This window comes from Triturus cristatus, chromosome 11 (assembly GCF_964204655.1).
Source record: "Triturus cristatus chromosome 11, aTriCri1.1, whole genome shotgun sequence".
Classification (NCBI taxonomy): Eukaryota; Metazoa; Chordata; class Amphibia; order Caudata; family Salamandridae; genus Triturus; species Triturus cristatus.
The window spans coordinates 610,998,045-611,017,712 of NC_140594.1; the positions used below are offsets into that span (position 1 = coordinate 610,998,045).

General features: G+C 49.4%; 1 protein-coding gene across 10 annotated transcripts in view; it reads right to left on the reverse strand.

The window, feature by feature from the left end:
* Positions 1-19,668, reverse strand: part of LETM2 (leucine zipper and EF-hand containing transmembrane protein 2) — a 283,485-nt gene that overhangs the window by 79,570 nt on the left and 184,247 nt on the right. For all 10 annotated transcript variants that reach the window (XM_085633949.1, XM_085633952.1, XM_085633950.1 and 7 more), the window contains exon 9: positions 6,653-6,763. In XM_085633949.1, coding sequence (XP_085490075.1) covers positions 6,653-6,763 — 111 coding nt within the window. The remainder of the gene's footprint in view (positions 1-6,652; positions 6,764-19,668) is intronic.

Consider the following 19,668-nt stretch of genomic DNA (forward strand, 5'->3'; position numbering starts at 1 on the left):
GGGATACACCTGGGAGCACTCAAAAGTCGTTTGTAATCACTTACCATCTTGAAATGTAGACATCTAGACACCTTCTCTGGAAATATATTGTTGTGTTTAAGGGGAAAAAGAAAGGCTCATTGTGGGTTTGGACTGAGCCTCACATCTTGCATGCACTAACAAATCAAAATAGAGGTGCTGTTGTTGCCGCTCTTGCTTTTGCTGCACAACTGGCAGCTGAGAGCACTGCAAGTTCAAACTGGCTGGTAGGTCGGATAACAGAAGATCTAGTAGGTATAACTGCATTGTTGTTCAAGCCTCAAATTCTTCAGTAGCAGGTTCTTCTGCAATTAATTTGTTCATCACTTTAAGCGGGGAAAAGAGATGTCCTAAATGGCAAGACCCATACCTTCTATTCAGTTTTGCTCTTTGACCAAAAAACCTGGCCATCTGCCTCAATATTGTACCATATCCTGCACATTTGCCTAATCTGCCATGTTGATTAAGTTGAATAGAAGCCTACCTCAGTCAATTGTTCTTGTGTAACTATGAATTTGTCTTACCAGGCACGAAATTCAAAGAATTCCCCATTTAGGGCTAAAGGAGCCTGACATGTCCCTAAAATCACCGTACAAGTATCCTCTCCTAATGCCACATTCCTCAATTATTTTCCTTAAACATCTAGTCAATCCCTTGAATTCTTTCATTCAAGAGGAGTAGAGGAAAGATTATCTGAGTTTGCCAAAAGAACACAAAAGGTGCAGTGGTCTAAAGTTATGCAGGCCAGCATCAGGCTAAGGCAAGGAAAAGTATGCTAACTGTGTGTCTGTGAACAGACTGTTCAGTTTAAAACAAAAGGCCACACCCACCCTAAGGTAACATTCTTAATCATAACTACTTAATGCCAATTACCACGAAGGTAGCAATGTGGGCTACAACTCTTGGTGAATCAGCCAGGGAGCACTTGGGTAGATGGTTTTGTCAGAAGGAAATCCAATGAGGTTGTCCATGCAGGTTGGGGATGCAGAGGATAAGAAAAACAGTTACAGCTACGACCAATTTGGTGGATCTATATAAGTATTTATTCTTGTCCCTAAAGGATAAAGGTTAAATAACATAATACAATTCAACCAACTAAGTGGGCAACATGGTTCTGTCTATATCAAAAATCCTGTACCCTGTGCAGGCATGCTTCATGAAAACCATGAAACAAACCACTTTGCCAACATGATTCGTCAAATATAAAGGTATATAGGAAAACACTTTAAACTGAACAGTCTGTTTCCAGGCACACAAATAAAATAATGTTTCTTGCCTTAGCCTTATGGAACATGAATGACTTTAGACCACTGGCACCACTGGTGCTTTTTATATATTTCTGGGGGATTATTTATAGGGTTTGTCTGCCCTCCCATTCCCTCTAGTGATAGTATATCTACGGACAACACTGTGGTTAAAATATGCATTCACAATACGCTAAACATAAGATGCATGGGGGACCTGTTCACAGATGGGGTGGTCAACACCTGGGAACAGATGCAAACACAAGCACCTAAGACATCACTGCTCACCAAATACCACTATCACCAAGTGAGACTGTCGATGCGCGCGCTGCTGAGAGACAAGATGTCAGTGCCACAGGCGTTAGCTTTATTGACATACTTAATGCAGGCTCGATCCCCACAGCGCGGGATCTTAATATTATATTGTGAGAAAGTGGCTCTGTATATACTGTTCCCAAATAGGTACAGGGTGTACAGCGTCAACAGTCCCCAGAGGTTTGGCAGAGGCTAAAGTTAGATATAACCTTACTCTCTAAAGTGGTAGCTTGGTCGAGCAGTAAGGCAGTATCAGAGGACAGTGTAAAGCACTTGTTGCACACACTCAGTCATCAAATGGTCTCACACACTCAATAACTGAACTTTAGGCCAATGGTTTATATATAAAAAAATATATGCTTGTTTTATTTTAGATCCAACAATAGGTATTAAAATATACTTTCTCAGAATGAGATGCTTTATAGAAATACTTTTTCAATATGCAATTGGCTTTTGTAGAAAGTTACAAGTGGTTCCAATAGGCAACACAATTTTAAACACAATAATGCATTGAGTTCAATGGAAGTTTCAAGTTATTTGCAATAGATTACTTTTAGGATTACTTTTGCGATTCCAGGACTGGATCCTAGATTCAGTCCTGGGACAGTACTTAGAAACAAGTGATAAAAGTCGACTTAGTTATTGTTATGATTTTTAGACAATATTTTGCTATTTTAAAAGTTGACAGAAGAAATTTCATAGAAAACAGTCAATGATTCCCTATGGAAGAAAATTCAAGTTGCAGGTATAGTATGTCCTCGTTACTTTTGTTATCCAGTACTGGGTGCCTAGACTCAGTACTGGGACCTTTATCCAAAACAGGTAAGTAATTACGTTTTCACAATTTATACGATTTTTAAAGAATATTTAAAGTTTGCAGAAATCGACACTTAGAAGAAATTTCACAGAAAAACAGTCAATGGTTTCCTATGGAAGAAAATTGGGTTACTGGTAAGTACGGTTGTGAATATTTTTCAGAATCAGTGCTGGGTACCAAGATCCAGCACTGGGAGCTCACCTAATAGCAGGTGAGTATTTTCGTTTTCGTTACTCGGCTGATTTTTGGTGAATATTTTAAGTTTTGAAAAGTCCACACTTAGAAGAAATTTCAGGAAAAAACAGTCAATATTACCCTATGGAGAAAACTGAGTTATCAGCTTTAAGGTAAGTACTCGACTGGCAGAGTTAAGGTTCTGGGTATAGACTCAGAGGTCTCCCAGGGTCAGGTAAGCACAGTTGTTACACCCTCAGCGGCACAGGGGCAGCCGGGTGCAGAGAGAGTTAGGCCCAATGTTATCCTAAGGGAGGCAGGGGGGCCTTGGTTGGTGGCTGCTGACTAGCAGGCCACGCGGCTGTGGGAGATGGGCTCCTGGTCACTTGCTCAGGGCAAATGGGGAAGTAGATAGGTGTAGAGGTTACACTGCCAGGGCCACTCGGGCGGCTCGGTGCAGGATGCTTTTGAGCCTTCGGGCGCTCTATTGATTTCAATGGGAAAGCTCCGGTTTAGAAAAAGACTGCAAGCTCGGGGATGAAGATTCTTCAGGTGCCACCACCACTTCGAGAGGTAAGTTGGGAAATTGGAGGATAGGTAGGTACCCCGGAGTTGGGCACAGGGGGCCGCGGGGCGCCGGGTGCAGGGGTGCCTTTTGGTGTCGGGAAATCTTACCCTCTGTTGATCGCTGTTGGGGGGCACCTGGTTCTGAGGCTGCAGGCGTCGTCAGGAGCGTCGAGGGAAGTCCTTGGGTGCCGGACTCAGGGTCACAGTCGCCGTGGGGTCGTCCTCGTGGTCTTTGTTCACTCCGGCACAGGCCAGGCTTGGCGGGTGCAGAGTGTGAAGGGTTGGCGGTTCCGGGCTGATGCCAGGGATTAGAAGCAGATTTTGAGTAGAGACTCTACTCATGGGAGTCCCAGGTGCTTAGAGCCAAAAGGTAGCCAGGTCCTCCGGGGTTTGTGGGGTTGCTGGCCACAAGAGATGCCGGGTTGGAGCAGGAGCAGGTTCGAGGGTCGACAGGCCGGTAGGGCTGGGGCCAAAGCAGTTGGTGTTTTCCTCTTCTTAGCAGCTGCAGGGCAGGTCTTCTTTCTTCTTACTCTTCTTTGTATTTTGGAATCTGGAATCTGGGGAAGGAAGGTTCAGGGTGCCCCTAAATACTAGATTTAGGGGCGTTACAGGTAGGTGAAGGGCAGGGACCAATGGGTCCCTGTCCTGGGGTGGGTACACCCCCCTATCCTGCCTCTCTCCTGTGGGAGGGGGGCAGTAGCATAGTCCTGATTGGTCAGGGCTTCCCATCTTCAAGATGGTGAGCGCCCGGAGATGTGCTTCACCTCGCCTCCCCCACCTGAGGGGTGGGGTTGGCAGGCTGGCACATCCCCTGTCCTTATTTGGGGTTTCCGGCCAGGCTTCCCACCAGAGTGGGGGCTGCCAGTAGCCTGGGGAAGCTCACAGAGGCGGCATGCCTTTGAAGCTTTCCCCTGCCCATCCTGGGGGAGGAGATTTAGCACCTCGCCCAGGATGTGCATTGTTGCAGGCCCAGGAGAGCAGGGGCTCCCCTACCCAGGGGTCCAGCAACATGTCTGCTGTGTGGCAGCCTCTCAGACCAGACGTGGATTGTAGGTTAGGTTTCAGGGGGCCTCTCTAAGATGCCCTCTGGGGTGCTTGGTACATTAAATCCCACACTGGCATCAGTACGGGTTTAATGTGCTGAGAAGTTTGATACCAATCTTCTCAGTCTTCAGTGTTGCCATTATGGTGCTGGGGAGTTCGTGTTTGACGAGCTCTCAGCGCCATGTACTCTTAAATGGCAGCACTGCACTTACAGTGCCCAGGAATGGACCTGGGTACTGTAGGGGCACAGGGCTCATGCTCCTGTGCCCACACCACTGGCATAGGGCACCCCGCTAGAGGGGTGGCTAATGTATGCCAGGGCAGTGTAGGTGGTGGGCATGGCACACAGGGATGTGTGCCATGTCGACTCTTTTTTTTGTCATGTACCCAGACACTCAGCCTGCAAGAGCAGTGTGTGTGTGTTAGGGTACAGGGCCTCTAAGGGTGGCAGAGGCCTTCCCTGGTCACAAGGCCCTGGGTACCTAGGGTACCATTTACAAGGGGCTGACATGTGGCCAGGGTTTGCCAATTTGGGTTTTGGCTGTTAGGCAGTTTTTAGGGAAGGAACACAGGCCCTAGGCACCTGCTTGGCAGGAGCCCAGGGCACAACAAGGAAAAGTGCATCGGCTATCAGGCAAAAAAGGGGGGGGGGGTTACTGCAACAGAAACCCACTTTCTTACATATATACATATGCAAGGACGAAGAGCAACTCGGCTCAGACTAAGTCATGCCGGGAGTAGAGAGACGAACTGGGTGTTGACATATCCGAGGAGCAGTGAACACACTGTTGTTCGGTCGTCAAGACTATCTCACAGAATGGGCAACATCGCTTAATACACTTCAAATACCTTCACTGAGTCTACTACACCTAGGCCCGGTTACACAAATACGGGTTGCTTGAGGAGGATAGTTGCATGAGATATGGGCCCGGGGGGGCTAATTTCACTCATCTGGCCTGAGATCCGTATGTTCTGGGCTGCAGTATTCAAGGCATTACAAGACATGTCGGAGACACCCTTGCCTGAGACATCATTAGTAGCTCTCTTGGGATATGACAAAAACATGCCTAGGGCATCTTGAAGATTGGTAGGGCTTGACATATTACTGGCAAAGAGAAGAATTGCTATGCGATGGATGAAGCGCCCATTGCCCATATTATCGGAGTGGCGCACTGACCAGTCTTATAGCAATACACAGTCGGATAATTGCAATGCCCTAATGCCGATACACAGCAGACGACAGAATATTTGGGGACCGTATCAGGCATATCTTAGTCGCAAGGCAGATGAAGGGGAAAGGGAAGAGCGGGTTGAGGCAGGGGAAGACTAGATCCGGGGTGTGGTATATAGGCACCCCTGACTGGATGAAACTGCAGGTGGTGTTGGTGCGCTCAGATGAGCAATACTCATGGGTATTGTGCAGGTGCTATGTGATCATTGTTAGATATCCTATTTTCATATGTATGGCGCATTGAGATTGTTGAATGTACCCCACTGACATATGCCTCAATTATCTCGCTCAATATTGCTTGGAATGTATTTTCTCTCTCCAAGACTGTTTATATGCGTATAAAAGGAAAAATATATATATGCATTCACAAAGAGATGGCTATGACCAAACAATGATTCCTTAATTTTATACTTCTAGGGATACGAGTAAGAGTAGTATCAGACCTGACTGAGGAGTGTTAATTTTGCTGACTCTATGATAGTCTCAAGATTCCAGACAAACAGAAGCTAATGTGTTAACCTAGCTATATACTTAATTGTGTTTTCTACCACTTTCATATTCCTTGAAAGGAGCAACCTTCTGGTTTACCTCCATACTCGAATGATTCTTATTGCAAAAAGAAGGCTGTAAATTACTTTCTAAGCTCTACTCAACATTCACATGCCTATATCAAACATAAAAGCAACAAGAAGTTATGTGAAATACAGTACATATAAACATTAAACCCAATATGCATTTATGGTTTTTGAGCAAGAAAACAGGAAACCGTCAGGCCAAAGATTGCCACTAGAAGTCGCCTAACTGGAAAGGTACCTTGCATTATGTTTAAGAAACAAGCAAGTCTTCTAGCTAAAGACATCCGTCATGTATAGTAAGAACAGCACAATAAAGCACTACAGGAACATATGTGGGACAGCACAGCAAACTCATGGTGCATGTTTAAGCTCCTGTTCAGGCCTTAAGTTAACCAGGCTATCCTTCACTTTTTTTATAGGGCATAAAGAAGAAGTGAACAACTAAGTCAGTGTTTAGGTGTGAAATACGTACAGTGTACTTTTAAAGGTACAGAGTCTAACAGTATTTATGTGGCACCAGGACACTTCTTCCTTTTAGGGTTGTGTAACGATGATATGTAGACACAGCCAGATTGGTGGTGTTGGCCTTGCGATGCACAAAACAATTCAATGATGCTATTGGGCTACAGTGTTACAAATGTCACAATTTCTACGTTGTTCAACTCACCTCGATAGGCGGTATCTGAATAGGCTTTGGCTTTACATCTGTCAAGTACAAGGCACGAGAAAGCAGCAGCAGGGAAGGTGGGACATTCTCTTTCAGATGCAGGTCCAGCCACTGTATAAAAACACAGAAAAAAGCAGCAACAAGATTAAATAAGAAATAAATGATAGATTTAAATGAATATGCTACTTACCAGTATGCATCTGTTCTTGGCATGTAGGGCTGCTGACATTCATATCTGTGCATAGATCGCCGCCTAGTGTTGGGTCCGGATGTTTGCACGTTGTTGTCCTGGAAGAGTCTTCGAAGTATCCTGAGATAGGTGACTCCTCCCCTGGACCACAGTGCGCATGGGCATCCTCTCCATCCTCAGATTGTTTTTCGCTATTGTGGCAGTGATGGAGTAGATACAGAAAGTGATGACCATGCTTACAGTAATTCTGAGAGCTTCAGCTGCCGGCGCCGGGGAGGAGGGTGGGCGATATGAATGTCAGCAGCCCTACATGCCAAGAACAGATGCATACTGGTAAGTAGCATATTCAGTTCGAGGCATGTGGGCTGCTGAATTCATATCTGTGCATAGAATATATAGCAGTACCCTCTATTAGCGGCGGCTACCAGTGCCAGCTGCAGCGGTCTGAAAAAGAGTTTTGAGAACAGCCTGTCCTACAGCTGCCTGCTGTTTCGATTGCACATCTACACAATAGTGTTTGGTAAATGTGTGTGTAGTGGACCAGGTGGCTGCTCTACATATATCATGCAAAGGAATGTTTCCCAGGAAAGCCATGGAGGCCCCTAACTTACGTGTTGAGTGGGCTCGTGGGGGAATCGTTAATGTGCGTTTAGCTTTTTGATAGCAAATTTGAATACATTTAACGATCCATCTGGCTATACCTGCTTTGGAGATGGCGTTACCTTTGTGGTGTGGGGCAAAGGCAACGAAAAGTTGTTTTGTTTTCCTAAAGACTTTAGTCCTGTCTATATAGTACATGAGGGCTCTCTTTACATCCAGTGTATGGAGTGCTCTTTCTGCGACAGTTTGTGGGTTTTGAAAGAAAACAGGCAGTTCGATAGTTTGATTCATGTGGAACTGCGATATCACCTTGGGCATGAATTTGGGGTTGGTACGTAGTACGACCCTGTTGGCGTGAACCTGTATGAATGGCTCTTGAACGGTTAGTGCCTGGAGTTCACTAACTCTCCTCAAAGAAGTGATCGCTACTAGGAAAGCTACTTTCCAGGTTAGGAATTGAATTTCGCATGAGTGTAGAGGTTCGAAGGGTGGACCCATCAGGCGTGTGAGGACCAAGTTGAGGTTCCACATTGGAGCTGGTGGGTGGCTTGGAGGAATTACTCGTTTGAGTCCTTCCAAGAATGCTTTGATGGCAGGCACTCTGAATAAAGAGAGGTGCTGCCTGTTCTGGAGATAGGCTGATATTGCGGTCAAATGGACACGTATTGAGGTGTATGCCAGATTGCATCGGTATAGGTGTAAGAGGTAACAAATTATGTTTTGGATGGATGCGTCTAGCGGGTTAATGTCATTGTTATTGCAATAAATTACGAACCTTTTCCATTTGGCTGCATAGCAAGCTCTGGTAGTGGGTCTTCTAGCTTCCTTAATGATGTCCATACAGTCAGGTGGCAGGTTTAGGTAGCCAAACTCTAGGAATTCAGGAGCCAGATTGCCAGGTTCAGCTGTTGCGGATCTGGGTGCTGAATCTCTCCATGGTTCTGCGTCAAATGCGCGGGTTTGATCCGCAGCCTTTGATGCGGCACCACGGAAAGTTCGAGAAAGGTGGTGTACCATGGTTGGCGTGCCCATGTTGGAGCAACCAGGACGAGTGTCAGTGAGTGTTGTCTGAGTTTGCGTGCCACCAGCGGTATCAATGGTGCTGGGGGAAAAGCGTACGCAAATCTGCCGGACCAGTTCATCCATATCGCATTGCCCTGCGACTGCGGATGTGGGAACCTGGCGGCAAAGCTTTGGCATTTTGCGTTTTCGCTTGTGGCGAATAGGTCTATCTCTGGATGACCCCACTGCTGGAAGTACGGTTGGAGTACTGATGGGTGTAACTCCCACTCGTGCATCTGGTGGCTGTGTCTGCTGAGCAGATCCGCCATCTGGTTGTCCTTGCCGGGGAGGTGTTCCGCCATGAGGAACATGTTCCTCTGAATGGCCCACTTCCACATGCTCTGAGCCAGATGAGACAACTGTGGAGAGTGTGTTCCTCCCTGCTTCTGTATGTAGTACATGGCAGTCATGTTGTCCGTCCGGATCAACACGACTTTGTTGCACAAGTGTACTTTGAATGCTTTCATTGCCAGGAAGATTGCCATCAGTTCTAGAAGGTTGATGTCCATCTTCTTTTGTTGTATTGTCCATAGTCCCTGAACTGTGTAGTTGAGTACATGAGCTCCCCATCCCTGGAGAGACGCGTCCGCTGTCAGTATTATTTGTGGAACAGGCTCTTGGAACGGTCGGCCCTTGCAAAGGTTTTGTGGATTCCACCAATGCAGAGAGTTGTATGCCCGACCGCTCACCAACACTAGGTCTTTTAGTTGCCCGTGAGCCTGATTCCATTGACGTGCTAAGCACTCCTGAAGCGGGCGCATATTTAGTCTCGCGTGTGGGACTATGAAAATGCAGGAGGCCATCATGCCTATCAACTGCATGAACACTCGCGCAGGAAGGGAGTGTTGGGGTTTGAACTTGGAAATCAGCATTTGCATGCTGTTGATCCTCACTAAATTTGGCTGAGCTGTGGCTGCCAGAGTGTCTATGGTCGCACCTAGGTACTGTTGTACGTGTGCGGGTTGGAGATGTGATTTTGGGTAATTTAGTGAGAACCCCAGACTGTGAAGAAGGTGAATGGTGCGGGACATGTGGCTGGCACATTGCTGGGCTGACTTTGCCTGAACAAGCCAGTCGTCCAGGTAAGGATAGACGTGAATGTGTTGCCTCCGTAGATGTGCAGCCACAGTAGCTAGGCACTTTGTGAAAACTCTGGGTGCTGTTGTCACGCTGAAGGGAAGAACCTTGAATTGGTAGTGCTGCCCTTGAATAGTGAACCTGAGATATTTTCTGCGTGAGGGGTGAATGGGTATGTGGAAATACCCATCTTTGAGGTCTAGCGTGGCCAGGAAGTCTCCCTGTTTGAGCAGCGGGAGGACTTGTTGTAGGGTGAGCATGTGGAAATGCTCTGAGAGAATGTAGCGGTTGAGGGGTCTCAGGTCTAGTATAGGTCTGAGTGACCCGTCCTTTTTTGGTATTAAGAAGTACAGGGAGTACACCCCCGTACCTTGCTCGTGTGCGGGTACGACCTCTATTGCGCCTTCTTCCAGCATACTTAGCACTTCCTGCTGTAATAGCGCTAAGTGCTCTGAGGACATAGGACGGTGTTTTGGCGGTATTGTGGGTGGAGTGGAGGTTAATTCTAGGCAGTAACCGTGTTTGATAATATCTTTGACCCACCTGTCTGTGGTGATGGTGTTCCACGTGGACAGGAACCTTTGTAGCCTCCCCCCGACAGGTGTTATGTGGTCGGGAGGAAGGGAGAGGGCGTCACTGTTTGTTCTTGGGGGAGGACCTGGTATTGCCGTATCCGCGTCCTCTGCCCTTTGTGCTGGAGCCACGATAACCACCCCGGGTGTTTTTATCGTAGGTACTTTGTGTGTTGCTCTTGTTGTAGGTTTGCTGTGACCCCTGTCCTCTACCTGCTCCCCTATTTCCGGGGCGAAGAAAGGAGCCACTCCGAAAGGTCTGCGTTTGGAGAGCCCCCATGGACTTTGCAGTGTCTGTGTCCTTTTTTATTTTTTCTAGGGTGGTGTCAACCTCTGGTCCGAATGAGTAGTCGGGGTTGACCGGCTGATTGAGGATGTTATTTTGAACCTCAGGTTTGAATCCGGAGATTCGTAACCAGGCGTGTCGTCGTAGCATGACGCTGATGTTTATTGCTCTGGCAGCTGTATCTGCGGCATCCAGTGCACACTTAATGGATGCGTTCGTGAGGAGTTGTCCCTCCCTGATGAGGATCTCTGCTCCCTCTTTGTATTGGTCAGGGAGATGTTGGAGTAGGGTTTCTAATGTGTCATAGTGTGCGCGATCGTAGCGAGCTAGGAGCGCCTGGGTATTGGCAATACGCCATATGTTAGCTGCCTGGGCTGCAACCTGTTTGCCGGAGGTCTCTAGCACCTTGGACTCTTTGTCCGGGGGAGGAGCATCCCCAGTTGTCTGCGAGTGCGCCCGTTTGCGAGCATTAGCGACTACGATGGAATCCAGAGGCAACTGGCCTCTAATGTACGTAGGGTCCCCAGGCGCCGACCTATATTTCTTGTCGATCCTGAGGTTTATTACTCTTGCCCTGGTGGGTTCTTTGAAAATGTCCTTTGCTGGTTTGAGGACACCTTTCAACATGGGTAGAGTTTTGATATTCCTTTCTGAGGATGCGAAAGTATCCATTAGAAAATCGTCCTCGATTGTGTCAGAGTGGAGTTGCACACCATGATTGGCCGCAGCACGTTCAATGAGGGCGTTGAATGCGGCAGTGTCCTCTGTGGGAGACGTTTTCGCGCCATATAGCTGCGTGTCCTGTGTATCCATAGGTGCACCCGGGTCTACAGGGTCATCCCAAGCCTGGTCAGGGTCCTGTTGGCCTTCAGGGTCCATCTCCCTAGGGTAGGGGACGTCGTCACCCATGTAGTCCTCCAAAACATCGGTTTCGGAGGGTGTCGGAGAGAAGGGCTGTGGATCTAGGTAAGAGGTATGGAGACGTTCGTAAAGAACTGGTTCCGAATCCGCTGGCAGCTTTTTCTTTAGCGGAATCCGGTAGGAGTCCAAAGCTCGCTCGGAAGATATTCTCCGCTTGTGGAGCATCATTCTTCGATGATGTGGGATGGCGACGGCTCCGTGGGAGAGCGTTCGGCAGGTGTGATCCTAGTTTGGGTGACACGTGTTCTGATTTCAAACATTTTGGGCGCCGTGGATGGCGGCAGGCCAAAAGTGATGTCGGGTGTTGCTGGAGAAGCTTTTTGAGCTTTTTTCGGCTCGGAGCCCGACGTGTCCTGGAGGGCTGCCTTTTCTTTGATGCGTTGCAAGGACGCTGCAACTTGACGCACCTGGAACGCCGACGGTTCTTTGGCGCCAAGCGTAACTGTAGAGGCAGGCGTGGACTTCTTCGGGGCCACGGGGTCATCGAGTCGAGGAGAGGTAGTAGCTGTCGACGGCGTCGATGATTGGGCCTTAGGTGCTGCTTTCGAAGTGGTGTGCGACGCAGCGGCCATTTTGACCTTCGTGGCCGGAGCCGATTGTTTCGGTGACGGGTGCCGAGGCGGCTTGGCGGTTCCGATGGCCTTTTTCCGTGTGTCGCGCCGACGTCGGCTGCTGCGAGTTCGGCACCGAAGTCCCATTTGGTGCGGTCGGTGCCGATGGGTTTGGCTGGCGTCGAAGGTGTAGTGGGCTTCGATCTGACCAGTGTCAATTTCAGTTTCGGTTTCTGCGGAACCGATACGACTATTGGTTTCGGTTTCGAGGAAGCAAAACCAGTCGTTTTGGGCACTAATGGCTTTCGCTGAATGTCCGAGGCCGGGCCAGAGGGCGGGGCCGAAGAACTGCGGGATAGGTCTTGGGTAAGGCCCGAAGGCGATCCCTCGACCGGAGCCATAGACTGACGCACTGGGATATCCTCCGTCTGTACGGGTAGGCCTTGCTCGTCACCGGAGCCACTTTCTTCGGCCCCTAAGGCCTCATCGTAGTCTCCTACCTCGGTGTCGGCTTCTTCCCTGTGAAAGAGTTGGTCTTCGATGTCTTCAGATCCGGAATCGTGTTCGGAAGCGGGGCTGGAGGGTAGGTTCTCCATGCCTTCCACATCTTCGTCCTCAGCGCTGAAGATGTTGGTCGGGGCCGGTGCAGCTTGCTGCGCTTCGAGTCTCGCTGCTCGTCGATTCCGGAGAGTCTTTTTGGATCGGAATCGGGCACAGGCCATACCTGTGGATTCGTCATGATCCGGTGAAAGGCATTTGTTGCACACCGGGTGGACGTCGACATGGGATATTTCGCATTGCAAACAGCACACCGCTTGAATGGTGTCCTCGATTCCATCGTCGATGTTGGGGTCGATGGTCGGATATGATGCGAAAAAGTTGTTCTTGAAGTCAGTAAACTAACAAGTAACTGTCGATACCGATCGGGAACAGTACCGACGCGAACTAAAGGCCTTTTGGCCTGAAAAAAAGTTTTCCCTAACTTGAGTCAAGATAAGCACATCCGAACCCAATGGCGGAAAAAAACAATCTGAGGATGGAGAGGATGCCCATGCGCACTGTGGTCCAGGGGAGGAGTCACCTATCTCAGGATACTTCGAAGACTCTTCCAGGACAACAACGTGCAAACATCCGGACCCAACACTAGGCGGCGATCTATGCACAGATATGAATTCAGCAGCCCACATGCCTCGAACATATATATATCTTGTCAGTCCTACCTACTACCATCCTCAGAAATCCTATCAACTGTTTCCTATATTCGATGATTAGCCTAAGGTGTAACATGGTATCTACTTCTATATCACAAATTGGAAGCTTTCTCTCATGTAATGGAGGGATTTGCTAAGTCACGATTTACAGAGAGCTTAATTAAAAGATTCACTTGTTGATGGCATCAAATAGAATGGTTCAAAATTAAAGTCAATGTCACGCTAATGCCAACATGTCAATTTAATATCACAAACACCACTCCTTTTTGTACTTTGTGCTGCATGGAACCTCATCAATACAGTGACACATGTCCATTATGCTTGAGCATCAAAATCTAAAACCAGTCCTCAAATCTATGTCCCCAGCTTCCTCCTCTATGCATCAATTCACTTTTTGAATTACTACAAAACGGCAATTGAAATCTTCAGGAATTCTTAAACATCAACATAAAGAACAAGTTACTTACCTTCGGTAACGCTTTTTCTGGTGGATACAGTATCTGCCTGTGGATTCCTGACCTTGTGAATATCCCCTGCGCCAGCATTCCACGGAATTTTTCTTCCCCAGCACTCCACGTCGACGTGGGCGACGTCACAATACATCGGCTCCGCTCGCGACTCCATATGACGTCACCTGAGCCATAAGAGGCCCACGTCGGCGTGATGACGTCAGTTCCACCCATTTTTTCTGTGCCTTCGAGGCGAACAGGTGGAGCAACGACAGACTCAAAGTATACACAGTATACAATATACCAACACATATGCATAGTATACAAAGGAAAAGGATGCTAAATAAACAAGCATTTCCAACAAATGTACAAGCATTTCAAACAAGACCTATTTCATGGCATACAAAGGTGGACAACGGGGAGGCGGGTGGGCCAGTGAGGAATCCACAGGCAGATACTGTATCCACCAGAAAAAGCGTTACCGAAGGTAAGTAACTTGTTCTTCTGATGGATACATCTGCCAGTGGATTCCTCACCTTGTGAATAGATTCCCACAGCAGTCCCCACTCCCGGAGGAGGGTGTCCACCTTCCTATACCAGAAAGTCTTGCAACTCAGAGCGCGCGACGTGGCCCTCCCTCCTCATCTCGGAGTCCAAGCAATAATGCTTTGCGAAAGAATGGAGGGAGGCCCAAGTCGCAGCTTTACAAATATCTGCCACAGGAACACCCCGGGCCAAAGCAGATGTAGATGATTATGCTCTAGTCGAATGAGCTCTAATGCCCTCAGGAGGAGACTTACCAGCCAGGGCGTAGCAGATCTTAATGGCAAGGATGATCCATCTCGATAGTGTGCGCTTGTGCACCGCTCTACCCTTCGAATGACCAACGTAGCTAATGAAGAGTTGATCATCTAGACGAAAGTCCTTAGTCCTGTCCAGATAAAAACTCACAGCCCTCTTCAGGTCCAGGCGATGGAGTCTTTCCTCCTCTTTGGAAGGATGAGGAGGTGGATAAAAAACAGGGAGAGTAATAGACTGCCCCAAATGGAACTGAGTAACGACTTTTGGCAGGAAGGCAGCCCTGGTCCTAAGAACCATCCTTTCAGCATGTAATGTAAGAAAAGGGGGTCTAGAACTAAGAGCTTGGAGCTCACTCACCCTCCTTGCCGAGGTTATGGCTACAAGAAAAAACACCTTAAAGGACAACAGCCTCAAAGGACAGCTATGTAGAGGCTCAAATGGGGACCCCATCAGAAAGGTTAAAACAAGATTAAGGTCCCACTGTGGCATTACAAAAGGAGTGGGAGGAAACATGTTTGTAAGGCCTTTAATAAACCTCAGTACAACCGGAGATTTAAACAGCGACGGCTGATCCGGAAGGCATAGAAAAGCCGATAAGGCCGAAAGATAGCCCTTGACCATGGCCACAGCACAGCCCTGCTGGGCCAAGGAAAGAGCAAACTGGAGCACATTAGAAAGATGGGCTTTTAAAGGGTCAATGGACCTCTCTCCACACCACTTTACAAATTTAGACCACCTGTAGGAGTAAATGGACTTGGTGGAGTGTCGCCTGGCCGATAAAATAACGTCCACCACAGCAGGCGGGAGAGAGAAAGAACTCAGGTTGCCCCGTTCAATCTCCAGGCATGAAGGTGTAAGCTCTGGAGGTGGGGGTGTAGAACCTGCCCCTCCGACTGCGAGAGGAGGTCTGCCCTCAGAGGGAGACGGAGCGGAGGGCACGAGGAGAGGTGGAGAAGATCTGTATACCACACCCTTCTTGGCCAATCCGGGGCGACCAAAATGACTTGGGCCCGGTCTTGGCGAATCTTCCTCAGAACCCGAGGAATCAAGGGTATGGGAGGAAACACGTAAAGGAGTTGTGAGCCCCAATTCAACTGAAACGCGTCCCCCAACGCCCCCTGCATCGAAAACAGGAGACTGCAGAATGACGAGCAGTGCGCGTTCTCGCGGGTGGCAAACAGGTCCACCCGAGGTGTCCCCCACGTCCGAAAGACGTGACGAACCACCTCCGGATGGAGCCTCCACTCGTGGTCGGCGGAGAACTGCCGACTGAGACTGTCCGCACGTACGTTCAACACCCCGGCCAGATGATTTCCCATCAGACAAATCTGATGATCCTGAGCCCAGGACCATAGACGCAGGGCCTCTCTGCATAGACAAAGAGACACCACCCCTCCCTGCTTGTTGACATACCACATCGCGGTAGTGTTGTCCGTCAGGACTTGAACAGACTGACCGCGAAGGGAAGGGAGGAAGGCCTTGAGCGCCAAACGAATCGCCCGCAACTCCAGAAGGTTGATGTGAAGCAACCTTTCCTCTGGAGACCAAAGACCCTTGATCTCCAGATCCCCCAGATGAGCACCCCACCCTAAAGTGGAGGCATCCGTTATCACTGTGGCCACCGATGGAGGCAGATGGAAGGGCTTTCCTTGCGACAGATTGCCCTCCACGCTCCACCAAGATAGATCCGCTGCAGCTTCTCTGGAGATCTTGATCGACTCCCTGAGATCCCCGTTGTGCTGATACCACTGCTTGCGGAGGCACCACTGGAGCGCCCCCAAGTGCCAGCGTGCATGGTTGACCAACAGAATGCAGGAAGCGAACAGACCGAGCAGGCGAAGTACCTTCAGAACAACCGCTCCATTGTGGAATAAAGGGACCATCTCCTGAATGTCGAGAATTATTTGTGGAGGAAGAAATGCTCAACACACAGTAGTGTCCAGTACCGCCCCTATGAACAGGTTGCGTTGAGAGGGCACCAGGTGAGATTTGGGCACATTGATCGAAAAACCCAAGTCGAATAACAGCTGAGATGTTACCTGCAGATGATGCTGCACCATCTCTGGGGACTCTGCCTTCAGAAGCCAGTCGTCCAGGTAGGGGAAAACTGGAATCCCCGACCTCCTGAGATGAGCAGCCACCACTGCCATCACCTTTGTGAAGACTCGAGGTGCAGTAGTAAGACCAAACGGGAGAACCGCAAACTGGTAGTGTTGCGACACAACCGTAAAACGGAGATACTTCCTGTGCGACTTCAGGATTGGGACATGGAAGTACGCGTCCTGCAAGTCGAGCAACACCATCCAGTCTCCTTGCTGCAACACTTGAAGAACCTGCGCAAGGGTCAGCATCTTCAATTTCTCCTGTCTCAGGTAAAAGTTCAAGATTCTGAGGTCCAGTATCGGACGCAATCTGCCGTCCTTTTTGGAATCAGGAAATACCAGGAGTAGCATCCCTGACCCCTTTCCTGCTCCGGAACCACCTCTATTGCACCCTTTTGAAGCAAGGCTAGAACCTCTTTCTGAAGGAGAAGCAGATGGTCCTCTGAGCAGTAACCTTGGCAAGGAGGGTAAGGGGGAGGAAACTCCCGAAAGGGAAGGGCGTACCCAGTCTCTACGAGGTTCAAAACCCAAAGGTCTGCCGTAACAGATTTCCAACCCCGTAGAAAGTAGGACACCCAACCCCCCACAGGTCTTACATGATCCGGGATGGGGGATCTAGGGCTGCTTCCCTGAAGCCTCATTGGGAGCAGAGGAGGAGGAAGAAGCAGAGGGGTTGCGTCCAGAACCTCTCCGACCCCTTTGTCGCCCTTTATAGGATTTATAGAGGGGATTCTGCTGTTGTTGCTGCTGCTGTTGCTGCTGAGGCTGTCGGTAGGAGCGAAAAGATGACCTTCCAAAGCCCCTAAATTTTCTAAAAACAGAACCCTTTGCAGGAGCTTGCAGACCCAATGACTTTGCTGTTAATCTGCTGTCTTTAAATCTTTGTAGAGCAGAATCTGCCTTTTCACCAAAAAACTTCTGCCCATCAAATGGCAAACCCACTAATGTGGCTTGAACATCCGCGGAGAACCCCGACGAACGGAGCCATGCCTGCCTTCTTGCAGCTATGGACGAGCCCATAATCCTTGCCACCGAATCAGTCGTATCCAATCCTGACTGGATCACCTGTCTGGCTGTGGCCTGAGTGTCCGAAACCACCTCCAAGAAGGACGCCTTATCGCCCTCCGGCAGCTTAGGGGCCAAAGTCTTCATTGAGTCCATCAATGCGTGCACGTAACGCCCCAGCAAGCACGTGGCATTGGAAGACTTTAATGCCATACTCCCCGAAGAGAAATTCTTTTTAGCAGCCTGGTCCACCTTCTTAGACTCCCTATCCGCGGGAGACTGAGGGAAAGCCCCCGAAGCATGCTTCGAGCAGGATGCCTGCACAACTAGGCTCTCTGGAGACGGGTGTATAGATAGAAAATCCGCATCCCCAGGCGCCACCCTATACCTTCTTGCCACCTGTCTGGAAACCGCCGGAGAAGAAAGTGGTTTCCGCCATACCTCCAAAACAGGCTCCAAGATGGCCTCATTAAAGAGCAGTAAAGGCTCTGAAGTGGAAGTAGGAGAGTGCAGAACCTCTGTCAACAATTTCGATTTATACTCTGCCGAGGGCAACTGTAAATCTAACAGCTCTGCAGCCTTTTTGATAACAGTATGGTAGGGAGCCAGTTCTTGTGGTGGAGAGGATCTTGCCGATGTGTGCTCCCATTCTGGGGTGGTGTCTAGGCCACTAGCCTCTTGTATGCCCTCAAAATCATCAGAGGATGTGTCCACCTCACCTTCTTCTACCTCTTCTCTGTACCTTCCTTCTTCCAACACCCTTTGGACCTCCCTTCTCGATCGAATCCGGGGAGCCGGCGTCGACGACGTCGTACGCGGCGTCGGTGGAGCCATAGGTGTTGGAGTCGGCGGCACCATAGACGGAGTCGGTGGCGCCGTACGCGGCGCCGAGAGGAGTCGGCAGCGGCGTCGAGGAAGGCTCTGAAGCAGGTCGATCCATCCGAAGCCGTGACGAATCCCCAGACGGCGCCGGAAACTGCCACGAAGGCGCCATCGGCAGAAAGGGCATGAAGGGGGCCTGAGCATAATGCTGCGGCACCCCCAACGTATAAGCCATGGGACCCACGGGACCAGTTGGTGCTCCGGATGGGAAGGCCGCCCTATTAAAAATACCATACATGGCATTTAAGAACTGAGTAGAATCAGTACCTGGAGCAGGAAACTGAGGATAAGGCACTGAACCTGCATCCCTCTGCAGAGTATTTGGCTGCGGCGCCGTAGTGTCCTCCACCGGAGCCATAGATTCTTCAAGCGCCGAGGTCGGTTCTTCCTCCCGTTCCTGATCCGAAACATGCGACTCCACCCGATCCGGAGACGACGCCGGAGACGGCGCCGGGGACTGCGCCGGTGAACGCTCTGGAGCCCGCTTCGGAGACGGAGAACCTCCCGGAGTCTTAGAGGGAGAAGGAGAAGGTGAAATGTCCTTACTCCGATGACGCCGAGGCGAAGTCGACCTCGACTTCCTGCTCTTCGAGGACCGGCGTCGTGAAGAGTGTTTTCTTTTTTTATGATGTCTCCTTGACTTCGACGACCTCGAAGTCGATGACTCTGCCCTCGATTTCTCTTTCTTTCTCCCTCTCTTCTCCTTACCGATCTTCGCCATAAACAGCTTGGCTTTTCTTTCCTTTAATGCTTTAGGATTCATCCTCCTACAGCATGCACAGTCTTCGACATCGTAGTCCGACGAAAGGCACCACAAACAGTCCTCATGTGGGTCCGTCATGGACATATGTCTGCCGCATTCCCTACAGGGCTTAAAGCCCGACTTCCTCGTCGCAGACATTACAGAATTTTGCCACAGAAACACCTTACAACTACAAAGTAGCAGGAGTACTGGAAAAAAACGTTGCGCGTCGACGGCGCGGAAAAAAGGGAACTGACGTCATCACGCCGACGTGGGCCTCTTATGGCTCCGGTGACGTCATACGGAGTCGCGAGCGGAGCCGATGTATTTTGACGTCGCCCACGTCGACGTGGAGTGCTGGGGGAAGAAAAATTCCGTGGAATGCTGGCGCAGGGGATATTCACAAGGTGAGGAATCCACTGGCAGATGTATCCATCAGAAATTACATTTATGAGAAACAAACATATAATCGCTACTGCTGATGACATGATACTTGGTCAATCGAATAGCTATGATCGTGAGTGCGCCACTGTCCTCGAGTGGTTTTGCAAATTCATGAATGAGC